At 42.9% G+C, this 22,498-nt stretch overlaps 1 protein-coding gene across 1 annotated transcript in view; it reads left to right on the top strand.

The window, feature by feature from the left end:
• Positions 1 to 22,498, top strand: part of POLN (DNA polymerase nu) — a 60,269-nt gene that overhangs the window by 14,849 nt on the left and 22,922 nt on the right. The window contains exons 14-20 of the mRNA XM_054391425.1: positions 358 to 411; positions 606 to 671; positions 4,696 to 4,753; positions 7,716 to 7,793; positions 8,584 to 8,698; positions 18,565 to 18,647; positions 20,984 to 21,115. Of these exons, the coding sequence (XP_054247400.1) occupies positions 358 to 411; positions 606 to 671; positions 4,696 to 4,753; positions 7,716 to 7,793; positions 8,584 to 8,698; positions 18,565 to 18,647; positions 20,984 to 21,115 (586 nt within the window). The remainder of the gene's footprint in view (positions 1 to 357; positions 412 to 605; positions 672 to 4,695; positions 4,754 to 7,715; positions 7,794 to 8,583; positions 8,699 to 18,564; positions 18,648 to 20,983; positions 21,116 to 22,498) is intronic.

Consider the following 22,498-nt stretch of genomic DNA (forward strand, 5'->3'; position numbering starts at 1 on the left):
TCCTCTTGTCCTATCACTTGTTAGTAGGGACAAGAGGCCAACCCCATCCTGGCTCCAACTTCCTTTCAGGGTGTTGTAGGAAGTGAGAAGGTCTCCTTTTCTCCAGAGATGTAAATGATCTACTGAAATTTATTCCTTTACAAGCAGCTGCAAGGAACTGGCTTTAGAGCACAGCCAAGCACTTCACTTATGCTTATAGAAGACAAGTATACAGCCATTGTTTACTTTGATGAAAGTGTTTTGTAACATGAGTATGCAAAGCAAGTTAAGATGCATTTGGAAATAAAGATCTTTAATTTGCAATATCTCTTTATTTTTATAAACAAGCATTTATCTAACTTCTTTTTTGTAATTCAGGTGCATAAGATGAAATCAACTTATGTGGATGGACTACGAACATGCATGAGAAAGGTAGAGATAGCAAAAGGAGTATTTAAATAGGTCCTAAAATGATGTGAAGGGATTGTGGTGTTTCCAGTTTAAGAACTTATATGGACATTCTTATGAAGTGTTTCTTTCTCATTTTGTAGTCCTGATTGCAGTGAGTTTCTATTTACTGGTACTTGCATTACAGAAAGTTGTTATTATCCTTTATTTAACTACAGGGATTTATTTCCTCTACATGGAATCAGACAGGAACTGTGACTGGCAGACTTTCAGCCAAACATCCAGTAAGTGAGCCTGTTAGAGGACTTAGGTTTGAATTAGAATTGAAAACTAATATCATTTATGAAAAATACATAATTTTTAATACATGAATTGTTTGTGTTCATCTAAGTCTAGCAGTTGCTGTATTATATGCAAATGTGGGACAGAAAAAGCTTATTAAATAGGTGTAGGAATGGCAGTTGCAAAGTAGTGACAAACTACCTGTAGGAAGGTTCTGTTTGGTTGAATCATTGCATTTCTCAGTGATGGCCTGATCTCTGGCTCTGTGAGAGAGGGAGGATAGAAGCAGAAGTGGGATTTGGCTCCTGAAGGCTAGAGGGAATCCGTGAGGCTCTTGCCCATTTAACTTGTGCCCAAAAGTATTGTCACTTCCTTCCTGCTCATGCAGGTTTGAGGGCTGCTTGTCTGTCTGTGTAGGCACTGGCCTTGAGCTTCATGGCTACAAATGGCATTAGAACCTTTCTGCAGGCTTAAGGGAAAAGGCCATGAAGATGATCAGAGGAGTGAAGAACCTCCTGTATGAGGACAGGCTGAGAGAGTTGGGGCTGTTCAGCCTGGAGAAGAGAAGGCTCCCAGGAGGCTTTAGAGCAGCCTTCAATACCTGAAGGTGGCTATAGGAGAGCTGGAGAGGGACTTCTGACAAGGGCTTGTAGTGATAGGATGAGGGGCACTGGCTTTGAGCTGGAAAAGGGGAGATTAGGAAGAAATTCTTTCCAGTGAGGGTGGTGAGAGACTGAAACAGGTTGACCAGGGAGGTTGTGGATGCCCCCTCCTGGAGGTGTTCAAGGGCAGATTGTATGAGGCCTTGAGCAACCTGGGCTAGTGGAAAGTGTCCCTGTCCATGCAGGAGGCTTTGAACTGGATGATCTTTAAGGTCCTTTCCAACCCAAACCATTCTATGAATCTATGACTTCACAGCTCTGCCCAGGAGCAGAGATGTTAGACTTAATGGTTACGTTGTGACCACTTTGCATGGATGGGGTCAGATGTCTCCTTGCAAGTCCTGACTGGTGTGGTGACTTTGGGAGTTCTATCAGAAAGCTGTCCTAGGAGGTTCTCATTCTCACAGTACTGGTGACTTCCTTAGCTTTTCTTTCACCTGTCTTGGCAGTTCAGGTTTCATTCATACCTCCCTACCTGTGGTACCTATTTCTGTTTAGTTTGGCATCAACTAGTAGGAAGTGCTTCTGCTTTCTGCTGTGTAAAACAGAGTGGCTATAGGATTCTGAATTAACAGTGGAAAGGAGGAGTGTTACTCCCACTTCTCATGCACCCAGATGGGGAAAGTGGTGGGACAGGATGGAAAAGATGAGCACAAAGGTCCCAGTTAACTCTTCAGCTGTGGTGCATGGGCATTTTCAAGATGGAGCTGAACCGACAGCTGTCTTGAACAACCACATCCAGCACAAGGTGACCTTTGGCCCATTATGCTAAAAATGGCACAAAATCTACTTTTCTTAAAGGTTGTTTTTCTCCAAAATAATGCTGCTGAAGTTAGCATCCAGGGTTGCCTAAGGCTTTCTTTTCCTTATAAGGAAAAGCATTGGCATGGCTGCTTTTTGTGTGAAATGTTTATGGAACCGATACCATCTGTTTCTGAATCACTGATTGATACAGAAGATGCATGGCAGTGCCCAGCCATTTTACAAAGTGTTAAAGGATTGGGAATGTTCTTGCCAGCAATCATAAATATTGTAGCTATTTTTGCATTTCCTAGCTTGTTATGGCAAATTGAAGCTGAATATCTGCTGAGGTAGTTTCTTTTTAACTGTGTTTTACAATGCCTTAAGGAGTGATTAAAGCTAACAATCAGTGTAAGTCAGCTAAAGTGAGAAGTCAGGTACAACAACAACAACAAAAACATCATAAGAAGGGCACAAAGGTGTTGGAGCACCTCTGCTATGAGGATAGGCTGAGGGAGCTGGGCTTGTTCAGCCTGGAGAAGAGAAGACTCTAGGAGGATCTTAGAGCTGCCTTCCAGTACCTGAAGGTATCCTACAGGAAGGCTGCAGAAGGATTTTTCATAAGGGTGTTTGGAGACAGAACAAGGGGGAATGGTTTGAACCTGAGGGATAACAGAGTTAGACTGGATCTTAGGAAGAATTTCTTCGGTATGAGGATGGTGAGGCACTGGAACAGGTTGCCCAGAGAAGCTCTGGAGGCTCCAATCGTGGTAGGATTGGATGAGGCTTTCAGCAAACTGGTCTATCTGGAGGGTCCCTCTTAGTGGATGAGGGAATGGCTGTGGATGTTGTTCACCTGAATTTTTCTAAGGCCTCTGACACCATGTACCGTAGCATCCTCCTAGTACCAAAAATGAGGAAGCCCTTTGGCAGAAGCCTTCACGATTTTGAAGGAAAATAGCTGTCTTTGGTTTTTCACTGGCCACTAGGTGGCAATTGCAGACAAGCCAAGATTTGAGGAACGGGTGTAGACATGCATGCAGGCTGCTATTGCTGCGCTGACCTTGTTGATCTTCATGTTTCCTCTATTTATTGACCCAATAAATAGAAAATTTTTGAAAATTACCTCTTCAAACCATCGTTTCTGCAAGGCCTGAATGCTTTGTAAGAAAGCACCTCCTGCTAGAGCACCTTGCTCAAGGCCCCATCCAGCCTGCCTTTGGACACTGTCAGGCTTGGAGCAGCCTCCACAGCTTCTCTGGGCAACATGTTCCAGTGTCTCACCACCCTCATGGGGAACAATTTCTTCCTCAGGTCTCATCCATATCAAGCTTCTTCCAGTTTAACTATAGATATTTAAGGGTGATCCCAAGACTAGAAATGACATTGTTCTGGTTTGGATGGTTTGTTCTTTTACTTCTGCTCTAAATTTCATGGCTTTGGCAGTCTGCTTACACCCCCCCCTTAAGTTTAAAATAACAAATGTGAGTTAAGAATTACATAGAAAATGATGATTCTGATTTGGAAATCAGTTAGCACTATTCCCAACTCCTGAATTCACAGCATCCAATAATATTATTGTGTTCATTTAACTCTTAAACCACTCTCAAATTCATTCTGTGGAGCTACACAGATTGAGCTTGATATCCATTACCTCTTGTCATCTGTTACCTTTCCAGATGAAGAGGCATAATGACATAAAATAACAGAAGGAAGCTCTTGTGTGTCATCTTTCATGCTTTACTGGAGCTGTATCAACCCAGACCTTTAAAAAAAAATCTGCTGGTTTCCCCAGCCCTGTGTGTTTGGTCATAAACTTAGCTGTCACTTTAACCTTCTCTGATGTGCTGTGGCTAACAACAATCTCCTCCATTTTATCATGCATCTCAAAAAAAAAAGTGGCAAGAGATAGTAGAAAAATGGCTCGAGCCACAGAATGTGCTGGAATGGGTTGGGTTGGGAGGGAACTTCAAGATCATCTAGTCCAACCCCTGCCATGGGCAGGGACACTTCCACTAGACCAGATTGCTCAAGGTCCCATCCAACCTGGCCTTGAACACCAGGGAGGGGGCATCCACAACCTCCCTGGGCAACCTGTGCCAGTGTCTCACCACCCTCACTCTAAAGAAGCTCTTTCCTTGGTTTAAGGTTGGCTTCACATCTGTTTGTATTGTACAGTAATGCAGCCTATCTAAAAATAGGTGTAAATAAGAAGAAAATATTTTTTATTGGGTCACTAATAGTGTTGGTTTAAGGTTGGCTTCACATCTATTTGTATTCTACAGTAATGCAGCCTATCTAAAAATAGGTGTAAATAAGAAGATAATATTTTTTATTGGGTTCCTAATAGTGTCCTGTGGTGCATCCAGAGACCAGGGTTTGGGAAGGCTGCCAGGGAGAAATCATGACAAGCTTCCTGTTTAGAAGAAAGGGCAAATATTCGGAAGTATCTGTAGTTACCCAGCTGTGAAGATGCCTCTGAAAGGCAAAGTGCTTCATCTTATTCATTACATGAGAGAAAAGACTTGTTGCCATCAGGATCACTCATGGCTTTTATGCTGCTTGTAAACTGTTTGTGCCCATGTTTTCATAAACTCTTAAGCATTTCTGTTCTTCTTTGTAGAACATTCAAGGTATCTCTAAACACCCAGTTAACATTGCAAGGAAGCAGTACATAAAAGGTAAGCTGTGTTTTCATTAACATGAAGAGGCAATTTTGTCTACTGATGGGTCTGAGTTCTGTTTTAAAGCAGATCAATATCTGCATCACTAAGGAAGATTATTGATGCTGAGTTACACCTTAGCATTTAAACCAATTGCTTTTTGCTGACTGTTCCTCCACGAAATCTCCGTTTCAGCACTGATCTAAATAGTCACAAACTATTAGATTTTTGTGTTTGTTTCCCTTGGTTATCTCATTGTTCCTTTCTCCAGATGTAATTCATAGAATCATGGAACTGCTGAGGTTGGAAGAGACCTTTGAGGTCATCAAGTCCAACCACTCACCTTCAGCTCACAATCCCACTGCTGCTGCTAAGCCACTGCCAGTAAACCACGTCCCTCAGCACCACATCCATGCCTCTTTCAAACCCCTCGAGGGATAGTGACTCCCACCACCTCCCTGGGCAGCCTGTTCCAGTGCCTAAGAACCCTTTCTGTGAAGAATTTTTTCCTAATATCCAGCCTGAACCTCCTCTGGAACAACTTCAAGCCATTTCCTCTTGTTCTGTCACTAGTTGTATGTGAGAAGAGACCAAGACCCACCAAACTCTAACCTCCTTTCAGGGAGTAATGAGATCTTCCCTCAGCCTCCTCCAGACTAAACAACCCCAGTTCCCTCAGCCACTTTTTATAAGACTTGTGTTCAAGGCCCTTCACCAGCTTTGTTGCCCTTCTCTGGACATGCTCCAGCATCTCAATGTCTTTCTTGTAGTAAGGGGCCCAAAACTGAACCCAGTATTCAGCAGTGCTGAGTAGAGGGGGGCAATCACATCCCTAGACCTGCATCTTAACTCCATTAGATATCCTAGGCATGACTTTGTGTGCATTCACCTCATAAAGCTTTTCTTGAGGAGAGATTAAAGTTGGGTCCATTTTAATCCAACTTGGAACACCAGTAAGTAGTCAGATCACAGAATGTGGGTAGGGGTTGGATGTGTTGGTTTTGATAACAGGAGTGAATTTCAGGCAGATGATTCAGAACCAAAGTGAAGTCTAGAAAAGCATGGCTCAATGATAAAGACAGAAACATATAATGGTAGACTCCTAGAGGAGAGAGATTTGCCAGCATCAACTCTCCTTGAGTACCTACAGGCAGAGCTGGGAAATGCTGCTCAGCTGTTGCGCTTGGTTGTCAGATAAAGGCAGACTTGATTTCACAGCTATTTGCTCTCTGCATTTCAAATAACACAGATCATCAACCAGGAGACTGTTGCAGACCATGTAAAACTGTGACAGCAGTTTCATTTTATCTCCATGATTCATTTTTATAGGTATTTTTGTTATTAAAAAAAAAAAAACCACAAACCAAACTTTGTGAGCAGTGAGGCTGTGGAAGGCTGACTGAGCTGCTGTGCATCACTGTGGCACTGAGGCCTTTCTGGAGACAACCCAATCAATTTGGTTAATGATCATAGAATAAGGTTCTTATTCCTGTATCAAGACACACTTACTAGGGTTGGGCCAAGCCCACGCACAAATGCAGGCTGGGTGCAGAGTGGGTTGAGAGTAGCTCTGAAGAAAGAGACTTGGGGGTGTCAGCTGCTGAGGAGCTCCCCAGGAGCCAGCAGTGCCCTCCTGCAGCCCAGCAGGCAGCTATGTGCTGGGCTGCAGCCAGAGGAGTGTTGGCAGCAGGGCAGGAGAGGGGATTCTGCCCTTTGACTCTGCTCTGTTGAGACCTCACCTCCAATACTGCCTCCAGTTCTGGTGTCCCCAGCATGGAAAGGACACAGAGCTGTTGGAATGAGTCCAGAGGGGGGCCACAAAGATGATCCAAGGGCTGGAGCACCTCTGCTGTGAGGACAGGCTGAGGGAGCTGGGGGTGTTCAGCCTGGAGAAGACTTTTCATAAGGGTGTCTAGCAACAGGACAAGGGGGAATGGTTTGAAGCTGAGGGAGAGCAGGGTTAGACTGGATCCTAGGAAGAAGTTCCTCAGTACAAAGGTGGTGAGACTATGGAATAGGTTGCCCAGGGAGGTTGTGGCTGCCTCCTCCCTGGGGGCGTTCAGGGTCAGGTTGGATAAGGCCTTAAGCAGCTGAGTGTAGTTGAGAGACGTCCCTGCCCATGGTGAGGAGGTTGGAGCAGGTGATCTCTGAGGTCCCCTCCAACCTGAGCCATTCTAGGATTCTATGACTTTTTTTCCCCACATTTATGCTGATCAGATAATTCTGTTGTATTTCAAAGCACCATCTCATTTTACACCCAGACAGGTGGTATTCTCAGGGTGCACTGAGTTTCTAATCCCTTCTCCATGTAATGTATTTCTCTGTGATATTACAGGGGATTAGAATTTAGATGCCTGTATCAGTTCTGTATTCTCACTGTGGTATTCCCCTACCACCTGTAACTCAGAATTTGGTTATTAACACTTTGCTGCTGCGTGCTCTAAGATAAGAAAATGTATTTTTAGTTCGTCTCTATAGACCCTTCTCTATCTGGATGTTATTTTTATTAAGTGGTCCGTGAGTACTGTTAGTTATTGTAGATGTTATATGGTGTTTTGGGAAGGGTTTAGTCCAAACTTCAACCTAAGACCACCATGGCCATGTCCCAAAATGCCATGGCCACACATTTCTTGAACACCTTCAGGCATGGTGACTCCACCATCGCCCTGGACAGCCTGTTCCAAAGCCTGACTACTCTTGTAGGAAAGAAATTTTTCCTAATACCCAACCTAAACTTCCCCTGGTACAATTTCAGGCCATTTTCTCTCAGTCTAGGTATTCCTCTCTATACTGCAAGCATGGCAGAGGTAAAGATGCTGTACATGACCCACAGAGTAAAACCATTATGATGCTGGCTGTTGGTGCTCTGCTAAATTATTTTCCTTGCCGTCTGTGGCCATGGTTTGTGGGTATAGTAGCCTCTTATGGCTTGAATCACAACGTTTTAGGGTTGGGACTTAAATGTCTATCTCCTCTCTAGGAAAAGAAGAGGAAATAGTAACAATTTGCCCAAGAACACTGTTTATTTCCAAAAAAGGCTGTACATTTTTGGCAGCAGGTAAGATAGTATGAATTGTCATTCTCATGCATATTAATGTTCAAAGTTCTGTCATCTCTTTTTTCCCCCTCTCCTTTAGAATGTGTGTTTTACAAGGCTGTCAGACCCCTTTATATCAGTTAATGTTGTTGTATGATGTGTACTGATGGAATCATAAAATCATTTTGCTTGGAAAAGCCCTTTAAGATCATCAGATCCAACCATTCTCTAACTCTATCAAGGCTGGTGCTAAACCATGGCCCTCAGCACCACATCTCTGCATCTGAAACACTTCCAGGGATGGGGATTCCACCACCTCCCTGGGCAACCTGTTCGTCTTTGAGAACCCTTTCTGGGAAGAATTTTCTTCTAATGTCCAACCTAAACCTCCAGTGCAACTTGAGACCATTTTCTCTCATCCTGTCTCTTGTTAGTAGCTAGAAGAGACCATGACCCACCTGGCTTCAGCCTCCTTTCAGGGACTTGTAGAGAGCCAGAAGGTCTCCCCTCAGCCTCCTTTTCTCCTTAGCATGCTTTGGAAGTGGCTGATCCATAAACCTTATCAAGTAGTAACAAAGAGCTAATAAGATTAATTAATCTTTGGATGCAGTGAAGGAATCAGACACTTTTTGATTTTGTGGTTGGAATCTAACATCTTCAGGATGAGCTTTTTACAGTCATCTGTGTTTTTTTTGAGCATGAGGAAATGACTGGAGAGTCCGGGCTTGCATTTTAATCTCTAACAGTTTGGATAAAATGCAGGTATGTTTTTATTTTAGAACAATAGATTTATTTGAACACTGTTTTCTAGATTTTTCCCACATTGAGTTAAGGATCCTTGCTGACTTATCCTCTGAACCAGAGCTTTTGAAGCTGTTCCAAGAGCCTGAAACCACTGATATCTTTTCCACGCTGGCTTCTCAGTGGTAAGAGTAAATGGTGCATTTTGGGGGGGATAATAATTAGACAAAACAGTAAGAATAACTTCAACTCTTGTTGCCCCGTGTTTACAAAAGGCAGCATACTGCTTTAACACCACGAATGACAACTCCTTTCTGTCTTTCTCAACCTTGTCTCCTCCACATGCCAGTGGTAATGGCCATGTCACTAGTGTTGGAATCCAACTGACCACTATGAGCCTTGTGACTAAAGCTGGTGTAATAATGTAGTGTGAACAGTGCATGCTGAGAACTTTCTCACTGTGTTCTTGTTCACCAATTCCTTTTAAAAAGCCAGAGCAGCAGTTCAGTAGATTATATAGCTTAAAAAAAAGTGCAGAGCAAAGGTTTTTTTAGTATAAGTTCAAGCATTTTTGAAAGCTGGGGATGCCTCTCAACCAGACTCAGCTGCTCAAAGCCTCATCCAGCCTCGCCTTGAACACCCCCAGGGAGGAGGCAGCCACAACCTCCCTGGGCAACCTACTCCAGAGTTTCACCACCTTTGTACTGAAGAACTTCTTCCTAGGATCCAGTCTAACCCTGCTCTCCCTCAGCTTCAAACTATTCCCCCTTGTCTTCTTGCTAGACACACTTATGGAAAGTCCCTCTCCAGCCTGTCCTCTAGAATCCCTTCAGGTATTGCAGGCAGCTCTAAAAGTCCCCCTGGAGTCTTCTCTTCTCCAGGCTGAACAAGCCCAGCTCCCTCAGCCTGTCCTCATAGCAGAGGTGTTCCTTCAGTGATCTTCGTGGCCCTCCTCTGGACTTGCCCAAACAGCTCTGTGTCCTACTTATGAAGTCATAGGTTTTAGTACTTCCACCTTCTGATGGATGATGTGATAGCTGGAAAAAAATGGCACTTTAGTAATTAAAAAAAACCCCATATTTCTGATCATCAAGATTACTGATATGATGATACCAATCTGTGTGCTGCTGGAGGGAGGGATGTTGTCCAGAGGGACATGGACAGGCTGGAGGGGTGAGCCAATGCCAGCCTCATTAAGTTCAACATTGGTTGGGGCAGTCCCAGGCAGAAATCCAGGATGGGTGGAAAATGGGTAGAGAGCAGTGCTGAGGAGAAGGACTTGGGGGTGCTGGTGATGAGCAGCTCACCATGAGCTGGCACCATGGCTGGCTGAAGTGTACAAAGAACCAAAATGGAGCTCAAAGTATAATCATTCTGCTACCAAGATCTGAATCAGCACCTGAGGCATGTGAGAGAGCAGGACTCAGGGTCACAAACATCCCAATAAATGTAGCTCTGAAGAGAGCACCTTTCCCTTTAGAGTCACTTAGCAGCTTCTCTGGATATTCTAATAAATTCTTAGCTCTAAGATGATATCACTGAAACCTCGTGATGGAGTTAGATCCTTATTTTAGTTTGGAGGTATGTTGCAAATGTATGCATGAAGATGAGTCAAATTTTGTCTCAGGTCTGGGCAAGGCTCCAGAAATCCCATTCTATTCAGCAACCTCAGAGCTCTTGGCAGCCGTCAGCCTCTTAGAGTTGCTACACAGGAACTTTAAATTTAATGAAATATTACAGGCAAATATTTTTATCAGACAGAAGTGTCATGGTGTGTCTACAAAATCATTACATAATGATTCTGCTGACTCTTCCTTTGAGCTTCAGGAAAGCTGATGTGTTGAAGTAACTTTCTGCTGAATCTATTATAGAATTACAAAATGGTTTGGGTTGGAAGGGACCTTCAAGACCATGAGCAGGGATACTTCCTACCAGACCAGCTTGCTCAAGGCTCCATCCAGCCTGGCTTTGAACATTGCCAGGCTTTGAGGCCTCCACAGCTTCTCTGGGCAACCTGTTCCAGTGCCTTCTTCCAAGTATTGAGTTTACCTTCTAGTAAGTACTGGACACCATAATTGTTCATCTGAGTCTATCTGACTTTCAGAGACTTACCAAAGATGGCTGCAGAATAGAAGGCACAGCTCATTGTTTCTTTGTAGCAATGACAATTGCTATCTCAAATAAGGACATGTTTGGCTATCATGGAGTCCCAAGGGGTTTATAAATTCTTTATAAAGAATAAAGAATAAAGAATATAAAGAATACACTGCTAATCATTTTGAAAAACATTTCTGGCTGTTTTTATAGTACGAGCTTGGTTGGCTGCCACTTGAAGACAGGGAAGAATCTTAAGCTTACACTGTCCCTGCCAGAATCAGAGCAACCTGAACACTTGATTTCTAATCATCTTGGGCACAGCAGGCTGCTTGTAAAATGTGCTGACCATCTTTCCTCAGCTGATGTCAGTGTGGGCTCATGGTAATACCTGTTGTGAACCATTTTGGTGAGAGGCAGACATGCTGATTTTGGAAATTGCTCAAGAAAAAGCCTAGAGAGGAAGAAAGCACAGAACTGCTTGGGATTGCCCTATCAGAAGGACAAAAGCATTTTGTTTTCAGTAAGTTGAACCAGAGCTGAATGGGAAGCCCACAGTGCAGGAAGGTTTGTTTTATTCTTTGCAGGCTGTCTTCCTCCAGGAAGTGGGGAAATTTTATTTCTTTACCACCTGTCAAGCAGGGGACCCACAGAACTGATATCTAATAATGGCAAGGGAGGGGGGCAAACTGTTGCTGACTGGCAGTTAGTCTAGCAGGAACTAGGGCAAAATAGGGACTCTTGTTTATCCAGCCACTTGGCAGTTGGGGATACTTCCTGACAATAGCTCTATCTGTTGATATCCTGCTGAGTTCTGAAGAACACAGGAAATAAGCAGAGGTATTTTGGCTATTCCTGAAATAAATCAAAAGAAGTCCTCATTGGCTGAATTATACAAAAAGATACACAAAGATTATACAACAGGAGAGTGCACTGGGTCTGTTGGGAAAAGATAAGGTTAGGTGTGCACACATGCTTGGTGCTGTGCTGACTAAATACACAGGCATTTGCCCATAGATGTGTTATACAGCCCTGTTTCAAACACATTCTTGATCAAATAGGTTAAAGCCTCAGCCAAACACTGTCTTTTTGTTTAGGATACTTCATATCAGTGGAACAGGTTGCCCAGGGAGGTGGTAGAAGCCCCACTCCTGGATGTTTTTAAGGCCAGGCTGCATGTGGCTCTGGACAGCCTTGTCTAGTGCAAAGTATCCCTGTGCATGGCAGGGGGTTGGAACTAGATGATCCTTGGGGTCCCTTCCAACCCTGACAATTCTGTAATATATCCAGCTGATGGCCAGTCACAAGTGGTGTCCCCCAGGGCTCAGTGTTGGGGCCAGCTCTGTTTAATCTCTCTCAGTGACTTGAATGAGGGGCTGCAGGGCACCATCAGCAAGTTTGCAGGCCACACTAAGTTAAGTGGCAGTGCTGATTTGCTCAGGAGGAGAAAGGCTCTGCAGAGAGATCTGGACAGGTTAAATCCATGGGCTCAAAGGAATGAGGTTCAGCAAGACCAAGTGCTGGGCTGAGATTTTCATCGCTCTCTCCGTAAGCATCACTTGTGAAACACACCTGGTCCCTAATGAATGATTGTAGTAGCTGTTACAATTCTGCATTAAGGATTGTACTGATGGGTGCTCCTCAAAAGACTGACAGGAGGCACTTGAAAACTGTGGCATTTGCAAATAGAGCATGTGTGAGAGCTGTGATAATCCTTGCTTTGCCTTTGGAATAGCTTTGTTAGGTAGCTCTGCCTCCACACGTGAGGGTTTCAATGTATTTCTGTAGATGTGTTTGAACTTTCTGATGAGATACAGGAAACAGATCTAGGTTTGGGCTTGTGGTGTTTAATTATTGCACTATGGTCTTCCAAAGAGCATTCATGTAGTGGTTTCATTTGCTAGCACTTTTTCCACCTACTCCTTTCTACTCCTTTGTCCCAAACACCCCCACACCTTTCCCCCACCAGCACCCCCCAAAATAAAAATCCTGTAAATGCTGAAATGTAGTAAAAGGCAGGATGCTCAGTTTGCCTTCTCAGAAACAGGGCTTTAAAACACTCTAAGCTCCAAGTGCAGCACCTCATGGGGGTTGGTGTGGAATATTTTAACAGTTTTATTTCTGCAGCACAGCAATTTCTCTCTGTTTTGAAAGCTCCCTTGCAATAGTTGATATTAATGAAATTTAACACTCTGGCTGTGTGGCAGCTTGGGGAAATTTCACCTTGTAGTTTACAGTCCCTTGGAGAAGTGCAGCTGTGACATTTGTTTAGACTAGCAGAGGGAATAAAGTCTTCAGGAAGCTTCATGCCCTTTGTTTTTAGAAGAGCTAAACAACAGCTTTAAATAAACCAGGTTGTTAACAACAAGTTTAACCAGACAGCTTAACTTTCTGTCACATTGGCAGCTGATTATTGCACATTAAATGCTCTCTTAGCATTCTGGAATAGATGTAAAATAGAGTGTTAGAATTGCCACCACTACAGCTAACACACAAAGGGGAGAGTAAGCAAGACTGGGCAGTCCTCAGTTGTTTTCTGGTGTCTGTTCACATTTGGCTTTGCTAATTTCATGGCTTGTGTATGAAAAGCCACCCCCAAATCCTCACCACCTTCTAGAGTGACCTTGATAAAATTCTTCATTTTATGAGCACACTCCAGAGCTTCATAAAATGTTTGTGTTTATTTGATTCAACTCAATTAACTTTAGCTTTAGTGACAAGCTTGCAAAAAAATTGCAAAAGCAATTTTTTGAACACCTCCGGGGATGGTGACTCCACCACCTCCCTGGGCAGCCTGTTCTAGTGCCTCACCACTCTCTCACTAAAGAATTTTTTCCTAGCGTCCAATCTAAACCTCTCCTAGCACAACTCAAACCCAATTCCTCTCATCCTGTTGCTGATTACATGGGAGAAGAGACCAACAGCAGCCTCACTCCAGCCTCCTTTCAGGGAGTTGTAGAGAGCAGTAAGATCTCCCCTCAACCTTCTCCTCTTCAGACTAAACAACCACAGCTCCCTCAGCTGCTCCTCATATGATGCCCTCCAAACCCCTCACCAGCCTTGTTGCTCTTCTCTGGACATGCTCCAGCACCAAAATGTCTTTCCTATACTGTGGTGCCCAGAACTGAACCCAGTACTCAAGCTGTGGCCTCAGCAGAGCCAAGTACAGGGGCACAGTCCCTTGCCCATGTCATTCACTGGGCAAGAAAGACTACAAAGGTGGGAAGAAAGCCCCTTTTATTGTTCCTTCAGAGTGAAGGTGAGAATAGTTGAAGGTTGCATGGTAGGATCACGTTCATCAGCGTCAGGGACTCTCTTTTCTAACTGAAAGCTGCCCAGAATTGTGCATTTTTAAGGCAAAATCTCTATGTGGTCTTTTCTTTGCCAAGAGCACTGAAAATAAATGCTCTCTAATTTCACTTCAGAATCCAATATCTGGCACATTAACATGCAGGTAAATATCTTAACAGACAGAATGAATCACTTTGCTCCCAAATGCATCTCCCAACAGATTGTAACTGATGACAGCTGCAATTTGCAATATGACCTTGCTGCAATTTCTTTATCTGGTTCTTTGCTACTTTAACCTACAGCATGAGGAGACTTCTGGCCCACAGAGCAAACTGCAGAGACATGTCTTTATCTGTCTGAAGTACAAGAGAGCCAGATCTCAGGCTCTTTAAAAGAAGGTTGAAGACTAATGAAATAAATCTTCATGCAATGGACTATAGAGGCTACTCAGACAAAATAAATTATTTTATGATTAATCATAGGAAGGACTTTTAAAATCCTAAAATGTCTCTGGAGACTTGCAAGAAGAGTTTTAGAGGGGTTGGAAAAGATTTTTCTTGGTGTCAAATAGAGATAAAAAAAACTAAAATGCTGTTTGTTTGGGTGGCAAACAATGAGGGAGAAGAGACACAATGACAAAAGTGTCACAGCTGACCTAGGAAAGATTTCATAGAATCATAGAATTGTTAGGGTTGGAAGGGACCTCAAAGATCATCCAGTTCCAACCCCTCTGCCATGGGCAGGGACACCTCACACTAGATCAGGTTGCTCACAGCCACATCCAGCCTGGCCTTAAAAACCTCCAGCTCTTGGTGCTGTAGTCTTTCATTCAAAGAAGTGGAACACAACGAAGAGCTTTCGTACAATCATCTAAAGTAAATAGCACACAAATTTAAACTCCCCGTTAAATTACGTGGGAGATCCATGCCAGAGATTTTCCAGCTCTGCCTCTTCTGATGCCAGAGGGGGAATAAATAGACATGAAATGTGGGGTCTCATCCTGTGCATTGCCCTTTAGACAAGGAGATGTGAGGCATCTGGTGTACTAATGATGATATCCCAATGCCCTGGTTCGTTGGTTCATTTATCAGTGCATGCCTTTGGGTGAGGTGTTTCTTGGTGATATTCTGTAACCTTACATCTCACTTATGCAAACCAGGAAGGACTGAGAGAATTGGGTCTTTCCTCATAGAAGAGATGTTCCAGTCTCCTCAGCATCTTTGTAGCCCTCTCCAGCAAGTCCCTGTCCTTCTTGAACCTGGGAGCCCAGAACTGGACCAGGTACTCTTAGATGTGGCCTCACCAGGGCAGAGTAGAGTGGGAGGAGAACCTCCCTCATCAACAGCTCACAGCTAGGACCTGGATTAATTGGCAGATGCAGAAGAGTGGCTAAGAACTTTGTGGCTGTTATGCCTGAGCTTGGCTTGTCTGGAATGTGACCAGCTCAAGGCAACATGTTTCTGTCTGCCAGATATTGTGTTGGAGGAGTTTGTTCTGCCTTTTCCTGCACATAAACAGACGACTTCCGTCACCCTGCAGCCTTTCCCAGAAAGGCTGAAATGCCTTGGCACATTCCTTTGGAGGCTGATTTCCTTCCAGTGCTACCTGTTCTCAGAGTTTTATTTTGGCATTGCTCACACTTTATGCCCTATGGCCTCTTGGATGTGTGTTGTGGTCATGTGCTTTATGCTGTCTGTGCTCATTTCCCTGTATTAATATTTGTGTTAATTCTTTCTTTTCAGTGCTGTAGAGGTTAAAAAGAAAATCATCCACAGCTCTGCTCTGTATTTGATTTGGTTTTGTAGTTTATAATTAAGATGTTAAAATTATAGATAAGATTGCCATATTTTACTTTGATAAAAAGAAACCTGGTATTCATATATTTTAAGGCCTTCATAGAATCACAGACTGGTTTGGGTTGGAAGGGACCTTCAAGATCATTTAGTTCCAACCCCCTTGCCATGGGAAGGGACACCTTCCACCAGACCAGGTTGCTCAAGGCCCATCCAACCCTGGGGCCTTGAACACCCCCAGGGAGGAGGCATCTACAACCTCTCTGGGCAACCTATTCCAGAGTCTTACCACCCTCATACTGAAGAACTTCTTCTCAAGATTCAGTCTAAGCCTACTCTCCCTCAGCTTCAAACCATTTCACCTTGTCCTCTTGCTAGACACCCACTACAGCCTTTCTGTAGGATCCTTTCAGGTATTAGAAGGCAGCTCTAAGAATCCAAAGCCAAAGTGAAAGTTTTGACTTGAAATTAATTCTCACAGTACCCATTAAAACCAATTAATTATCAGAAATATCAATTTATTTGCAGAGGAAACAGGCTGAAGAAGAAAGCCCACTGGGGATTTCTAATGTGGCTAATGTGTTTCTGAGAAATTGCCTTCCCCCTCCTCATTTTGTTGCTCAAAGGATAAATAGTCTTCACCTCAGACTGCAGCAATGCCACTCTGCATTTCAGAAGGAATCAAACATCCAGAGCAGAAAACAATCATTGTCCATGCAAGCAAAAAAACCCCTACATTTTTATTATTAGAGAAAAAAAAAAAAAGGATCATTTTGATTAATGACTTCTGTTTGCTCAAGCACTTGTGATTTATATGGCAATTTCACACTTTATTATTCCAGAATTCCGAGAATCTGAATGTGCAACATAAATTAACAGACCTGCAGTGCTAGCTGTAATGTCTCTCTGCTCACATTGCCCGCCCCAGGAGGGGCTGACTAACCATTTTGGGTTTGGTGATACATGAAAAGAAATATTTGTCATAAAGCTCTGAAATTTTACTTGCTTCTCATGTGTTTTGTGATCAGGGGATGCTAAGTGACTGTTGTGATCATCACCTTAGCCATGGAGAGCTGATAACTGCACCAGGCAAGGTTCTGTTTGGGTTGCTCACAACTGAAGCACAGGATTCTCCTCCATTTTCCCAATCAGTGCTTTCAAGTTTAGGCTTGGATAATGCACAAACACCCTTAAAATCCTAGCCCTTGGTTATGTGCACAGGTTGGAGTTCTAGTTTCTTCTGTCACTGTTCAAGTTTCTCTAGAACCATCAGTCCCTCTCAGCAAGACTCTTGTCTTGTGTCTGCCTCTATACCATGATCCGATAAGTATGTGTCTTCCTCTGCAGATCTTCATGGCTTCTATCTCACTGTGTCCTGTCTGTCATAATCCTTCTTTTTCAGAGAAGTGAGCATCTAACATATCCTCTGGTGACCCCTTGCCTCTCAGTGTCTCTAGCCTCAGATGTCAGTAAATCTGCAAGCAAATCCTTGCTGTTCTCCCATCTTCTGCCTCTCCAGGTCTCTAGTTTGAGTTGTGCAGCAGCAGCAGCAGCAAGGCAGTGTTGTCTTTTGTATTCTTTCCTTAGTTTCTGCATTCTTCAGTCTGAGTTCTTCAACTCAGGAAGGTAAGACCTGCTCTCTTACCAGATTCTCTTTTCCCTCCTGGTTCTGGATAGATGCTTTCTCAAGGGTGTGGATAGCTTTCTGCCAGGTTCTTCAGGAAATTCCTGCAGATATTCTGCCAGAGGTGGCTTTAGGAAATCCTTTATGATATCCAGCTTCCTAATTCTGAATTTATCATCTCCAGTTGCCACTTTGTCCTCTTATTCAGGTACACTAAGGAATCTTAATTCAAAAGAGCCATGAACTTTTGACCTGGCATAACTAAGAAGGCAAGTTCTAAAAGTCTTCAATGACCAGAATGATTGAATTAAATGGGAATAGTCTTCATGACTAGATATTAGATTATCCATTTTTCTTCTGTTTCTTATCCTATAGTGAGCAGTGCAAAGTCCGTGTTATCCAAAGGGACAGTGTGAGCTTCTACAAACCCAAAGACTATATGCTCACTGAAGGTTTGAAACCATATTCCATTATATTTTTCCTCTTCAGAAACCCTGTGCTGCCATAAGGATTTGCTTAAATCTGATTGCACTCAAGGTCTGTCTGTTTATCATTCAGAGTATCGTATCTATTACACCAGCACTCTGCATAGGCTTGGCTAAAATTAGTGTATGGGCCAAGCAAGGAAAAATCTGTGCCTCTGCTGATTTTCAGGGTGTTTGAATATCATCATTATGGTGAAAGGCTCTTCTCCAAGAAGATACAGAGAAATATGTCATGTTCTCAAAGATTGTCAATCTTCCATGGCTAAAAAAGTCCCTGTTGCTCTCCACAGCTCTCTGAAAGGAGGTTGGAGCCAGGTGGGGGTTGGTCTCTTCTCCCTAGTAACAAGTGATGGGATGAGAGGAAATGGCCTCAAGTTGCACCAGGGGAGGTTTAGGTTGGATTTTAGAAGAAACTTCTTCCCTGAAAGGGTTCTCAAAAGTGGAACAGGCTGCCCAGGGAGGTGGCTGAATCCCCATCCCTGGAGGTGTTTCAAAGAGTTAGAGATGTGGTGCTGAGGGCCATGGTTTAGCACCAGGCTTGGCAGAGTTAGAGAATGGTTGAACTGGATGATCTTAAAGGTCTTTTCCAACCAAAGCCATTCTATGAGTCTGTGATTCCTGGCCAAAGACAAAATCCCTTAAGTGCTCCTGTTCCTACCTTACAAGTCTGTAGCTATTAAATGATTATTGACTTTAAATACATTTTCTGTGACAACTGACATAAGTTTTAACTGAAAGTGTGTGATTCTTGTTTGTTTGCTTAGGAAGGAGATTCCACCTGAAGAAGTGAAACACTCAGACAGAGAGCAAGCAAAGCGAATCGTGTACTCTGTGGTTTATGGAGCAGGTAGGCATTTTCAGACAAAAAAAAAAAATCCCCAACCAGCTGCAACAGATTCACACTTTCTACAGAATTTATATCAGAAAAGCAAATTTGTAAAGGTGAATACAAGTTGGACAGAATACTACAACTTTCTTTTCATCAGGGATTATTAAATGATCCAAAATGATCCAATTAGTACAGCCACACTGACACAGACAAAGCTGACTCTGATGTTTGGATTTATTTGCTGCTGGTGTAACTGAAGCAGTTGTATTTGTCTAAAATGAATTTCATTTTGAGTGGATTTTGCAGTAGATACATATAGTTGAGAATAACTGAGATTTAATTCACTGGAATGAAGTTACAAACTCTGATATAGTCTCAAAACATGTTTATAGAATCACAGAATGGCTGAGGTTGTCAGTGACCTCTGAAGGTTGTCAGTGACCTCTGAAGGTTGTCAGATCCAGTCCCCTCTGCTCAAGGGGGGACATCTAGAGCCACTTGCCCAGGACCATGTCCAGACAGCTTCTGAATGTCTCCAAGGACAGAGACTCCACAATCCCCACCATTCTATGATTCTTTGTTAAAAAATAAAGAAAGAAGAGTCTCATTATGTCTAGGAGTCTATACTTTATATCTACACCAAATATTGAGAGGAGCTGCTGTATTTTGCTTTCTTTGGAGCAATTCAATTCACCTCAGTCAGCTTGCAAAACTAAGGCAACCTCAATTCGCCTCAGTCAGCTTGCAAAACTAAGGCAACCTAAACATCTGTAAGGAGGAACTGTCTTTAGAAACATGCATAAGGAATCAATTCCATTTCATAGCAGTATGTCCAAGCCCTAAACTGTCACAGAGGGATGTCAACGTGTTGAAATGAAAAGCAGAGGAAGCAATTATATTTTTAGTTTTGGAAGATGACATTACAGAGTGGAGAACACTGAAACACACAGGCTGCTCCTAATGATTCCCCTGGCACAGATAACTCCAGGAGAGTGCTCAGGGAAGCTTTAGGCCACTCCTGAGTCCAGAGCTCCTGCCTTGTGGAACAAGATCTGATGTAATTACAAGGCTGTACATTCCCCACTTTTTGCTTTCCAGGAACTGCGTTTCCCTGGAACATTTCAGACTTCCTTACTGATATGATAGCTTCATTTTCCTATTATTTTATGCAATACTTTTGTTCAGCATATAAACAGTTCTTTAAATGGCTGACAATGTCAAACCTGGATGTTACAGTGCTCTCTAAGGAAGCCACAGCCATCTCCTAGCTGTTACCAATATGTGCTTTAGCAGATGGATTTGTCATCTGCTGACCCAGGAAGAAAATCCAAATTAATTAGATGTCAAATAAAAATACAGACCTAAAATAGCTCAGCAAGAGTCACCCTGGATGTCTTTTGAATCCTTTCTTCTAGTACTTTGTCCAGACTGGTGTTCCTGAAGCTCAGGGCAAATCCTGGCATGAGTGAGAACAAAATGCTCCAGAATTGTTCTGCAGTGCACATCAGAGTGACAGTGATGGCATTTAGGTGGCTGAAATCTTCTCTTGTTGAAAACGCGAGGGAATTTTTCTTGACAGGTTTGCTGTGACAATTACTATTCTGTGCCTTTGGTGCCTTGAGACGTCGCCCCTCAGCTTATGTTCTTGTGCAGACACAGTGCAGGGTTTGTGTTGCTGTGCAGCTGACATAAATACCTCTGTCTTTCAAACCTCCTGTGGCTAATGCCGACGTGCGTTTTATTTTTGCTGGATCTGTTTGGTTCATAAACGTGTTTAAAGAGTATCTCTTAGGTGAAGTTTTCACACTCTGGAAAACTGTTTTCAGCTTTTTTTTCCACTTTTTCTGATCAATGCTCTTAGATCCAACATAGAATCACAGAAGGGCTCAGATTAGAAGGGACCTCAGAGATCATCTACTCCAACCTCCCCGTCATGGGCAGGGACACCTCTCAACCAGACACAGCTGCTCCAGGCCTCATCCAGTCTGGCCTTGAACACCCCAAGGAAGGAGGCATCCAGAGCCTCCCTGGGCAACCTGTTCCAGGGTCTCACCACCCTTGTGCTGAAGAACTTCTTCCTAAGATCCAGCCTAAACCCACTCTCCCACAGCTTCAAACCAATCACCCTTCTCCTGCCTTGATGAAAAGTCCCTCTGCAACCTTCTTGTAGGATCCCATCAGATATTGGACAGCAACTCTAAGGTCCCCCTGGAGTCTTCTCTTCTCCAGGCTAAGCTGTTCTATGATTTTGTGATTTCTGTGATTCTGTGATTTCTATGATTCTGTGATTTCTATGATTCTGTGATTTCTGTTCTGCTTTTATTACCTGATAAAGCTAATTTCTTTGCCACCAGGTAAGGAATGTCTTGCTGACCGCCTGGGAATTACTCCTCTTCAAGCCAGCCAATTTATAGAGAGTTTTATGCAGAAATACAAGAAACTGCATGAATTTACAAAGAGAATCATTGAAGAATGCAGAAACAAAGGTAAGCCAAAGTTCGTAAGCATGGTTTTGTTTACTGATCAGTGGGGGAGGCAAAGATTTAACTTAACCCAGATTCAGTTATAGGACAAGGAAAAATAAAAAGGGGGGATTTTATTTCTTGGTGAATCAGGGTTTTTCTCTTTTTTGATCCTAAGCGGAGCTGCTTAAACCTGTCTGCCCTTTCTCAGAAAGATGCTAACAGAATAAGACATCTGTTCTCTGAGTGAACCCTACTTCATGTCAAGTCACACTGCATCATTTTGACATATGATGTACTCCAACAGAAAAAAGCCCAAGGAATCTTTTCCTGAATAAATATCCTGTGTGGCTGCTGGACCATGGAAGTTCAGCCAGTCAGTCAAAGAGTCAATTTACAGAGCCCATTTTTTAAAAATACATTTTCTTTTTGCATCAGTCAGAGTTTATGTTCTTGAAATTCAGGTGGTATCTGGGGTGACAGATGTGTGCAGAGTGCTTCTTGGAGCCAACAGCTGCAAACTCTTCTTGCATCAAATTTGTTGTTAGTCTACATATTCATTTATATTTAGGGAATCCTAGGAGTGTAGTAATTAGAGAAGAGAAAAATATAGCTGCTTGAAATATTGTCTTTTAACAGCTAATTAGCAGAACTGTCAAAATCAATTTTTTTTTGTTGTTCCTTAATAAGGGTAGACAGTTCTAAGGCATTTTGTAGAAATAGTAAATTTCTAATATATTATTACCCATCATGGTATGTGTTATAATAGAAATATAGAATTTTCAGTGATGAAAATGGATAATACTTTTTTTTCTACTTTGTAGGTCTTAAAAATTTCCTGGAAGCATGACCTATTGTCATGTAGTTGCATTCTTTTGTTCATTAATATTACTAAAGAAAAATGAAGTGACTGCAAATCTATTTTTTAGCTACAATTAAGCCAAACATATCTAGTAAGGTATTACATAGAATCCTAGAATAGCTCAGGTTGGAAGGGACCTCAGGGATCATCTACTCCAACCTCCCTGACTTGGGGAGGGACACCTCCCACTAGCCCAGGTTGCTCAAGGCCTCATCCAGCCTGGCCTTGAAAACCCCCAGAGAGGAGGCATCCACAACCTCCCTGGGCAACCTGTTCCAAGTCTCACCACCCTTGTACTGAAGAACTTCTTCCTAACACATTTATTAATCGTTATTTTTTCCCCCCAACCTATTTGATCATTTGGGGAAATACTCGTTAATGATATAATTACCCTACAAATTGATTTTTTTTTTCCTCTGCTATTCCCAAGTAAACTATTCATTGCATGGAAAGCTCTAATTATGGCTGCTAATAGATAGCTAATTCTGCTAGGTATTTATAGTTCCAGCTCCCACAGAGAGAGTTTGCTGGTGTTTCAAGCAGAC

This window comes from Indicator indicator, chromosome 23 (genome assembly GCF_027791375.1).
Source record: "Indicator indicator isolate 239-I01 chromosome 23, UM_Iind_1.1, whole genome shotgun sequence".
In the NCBI taxonomy this organism is placed as follows: domain Eukaryota; kingdom Metazoa; phylum Chordata; class Aves; order Piciformes; family Indicatoridae; genus Indicator; species Indicator indicator.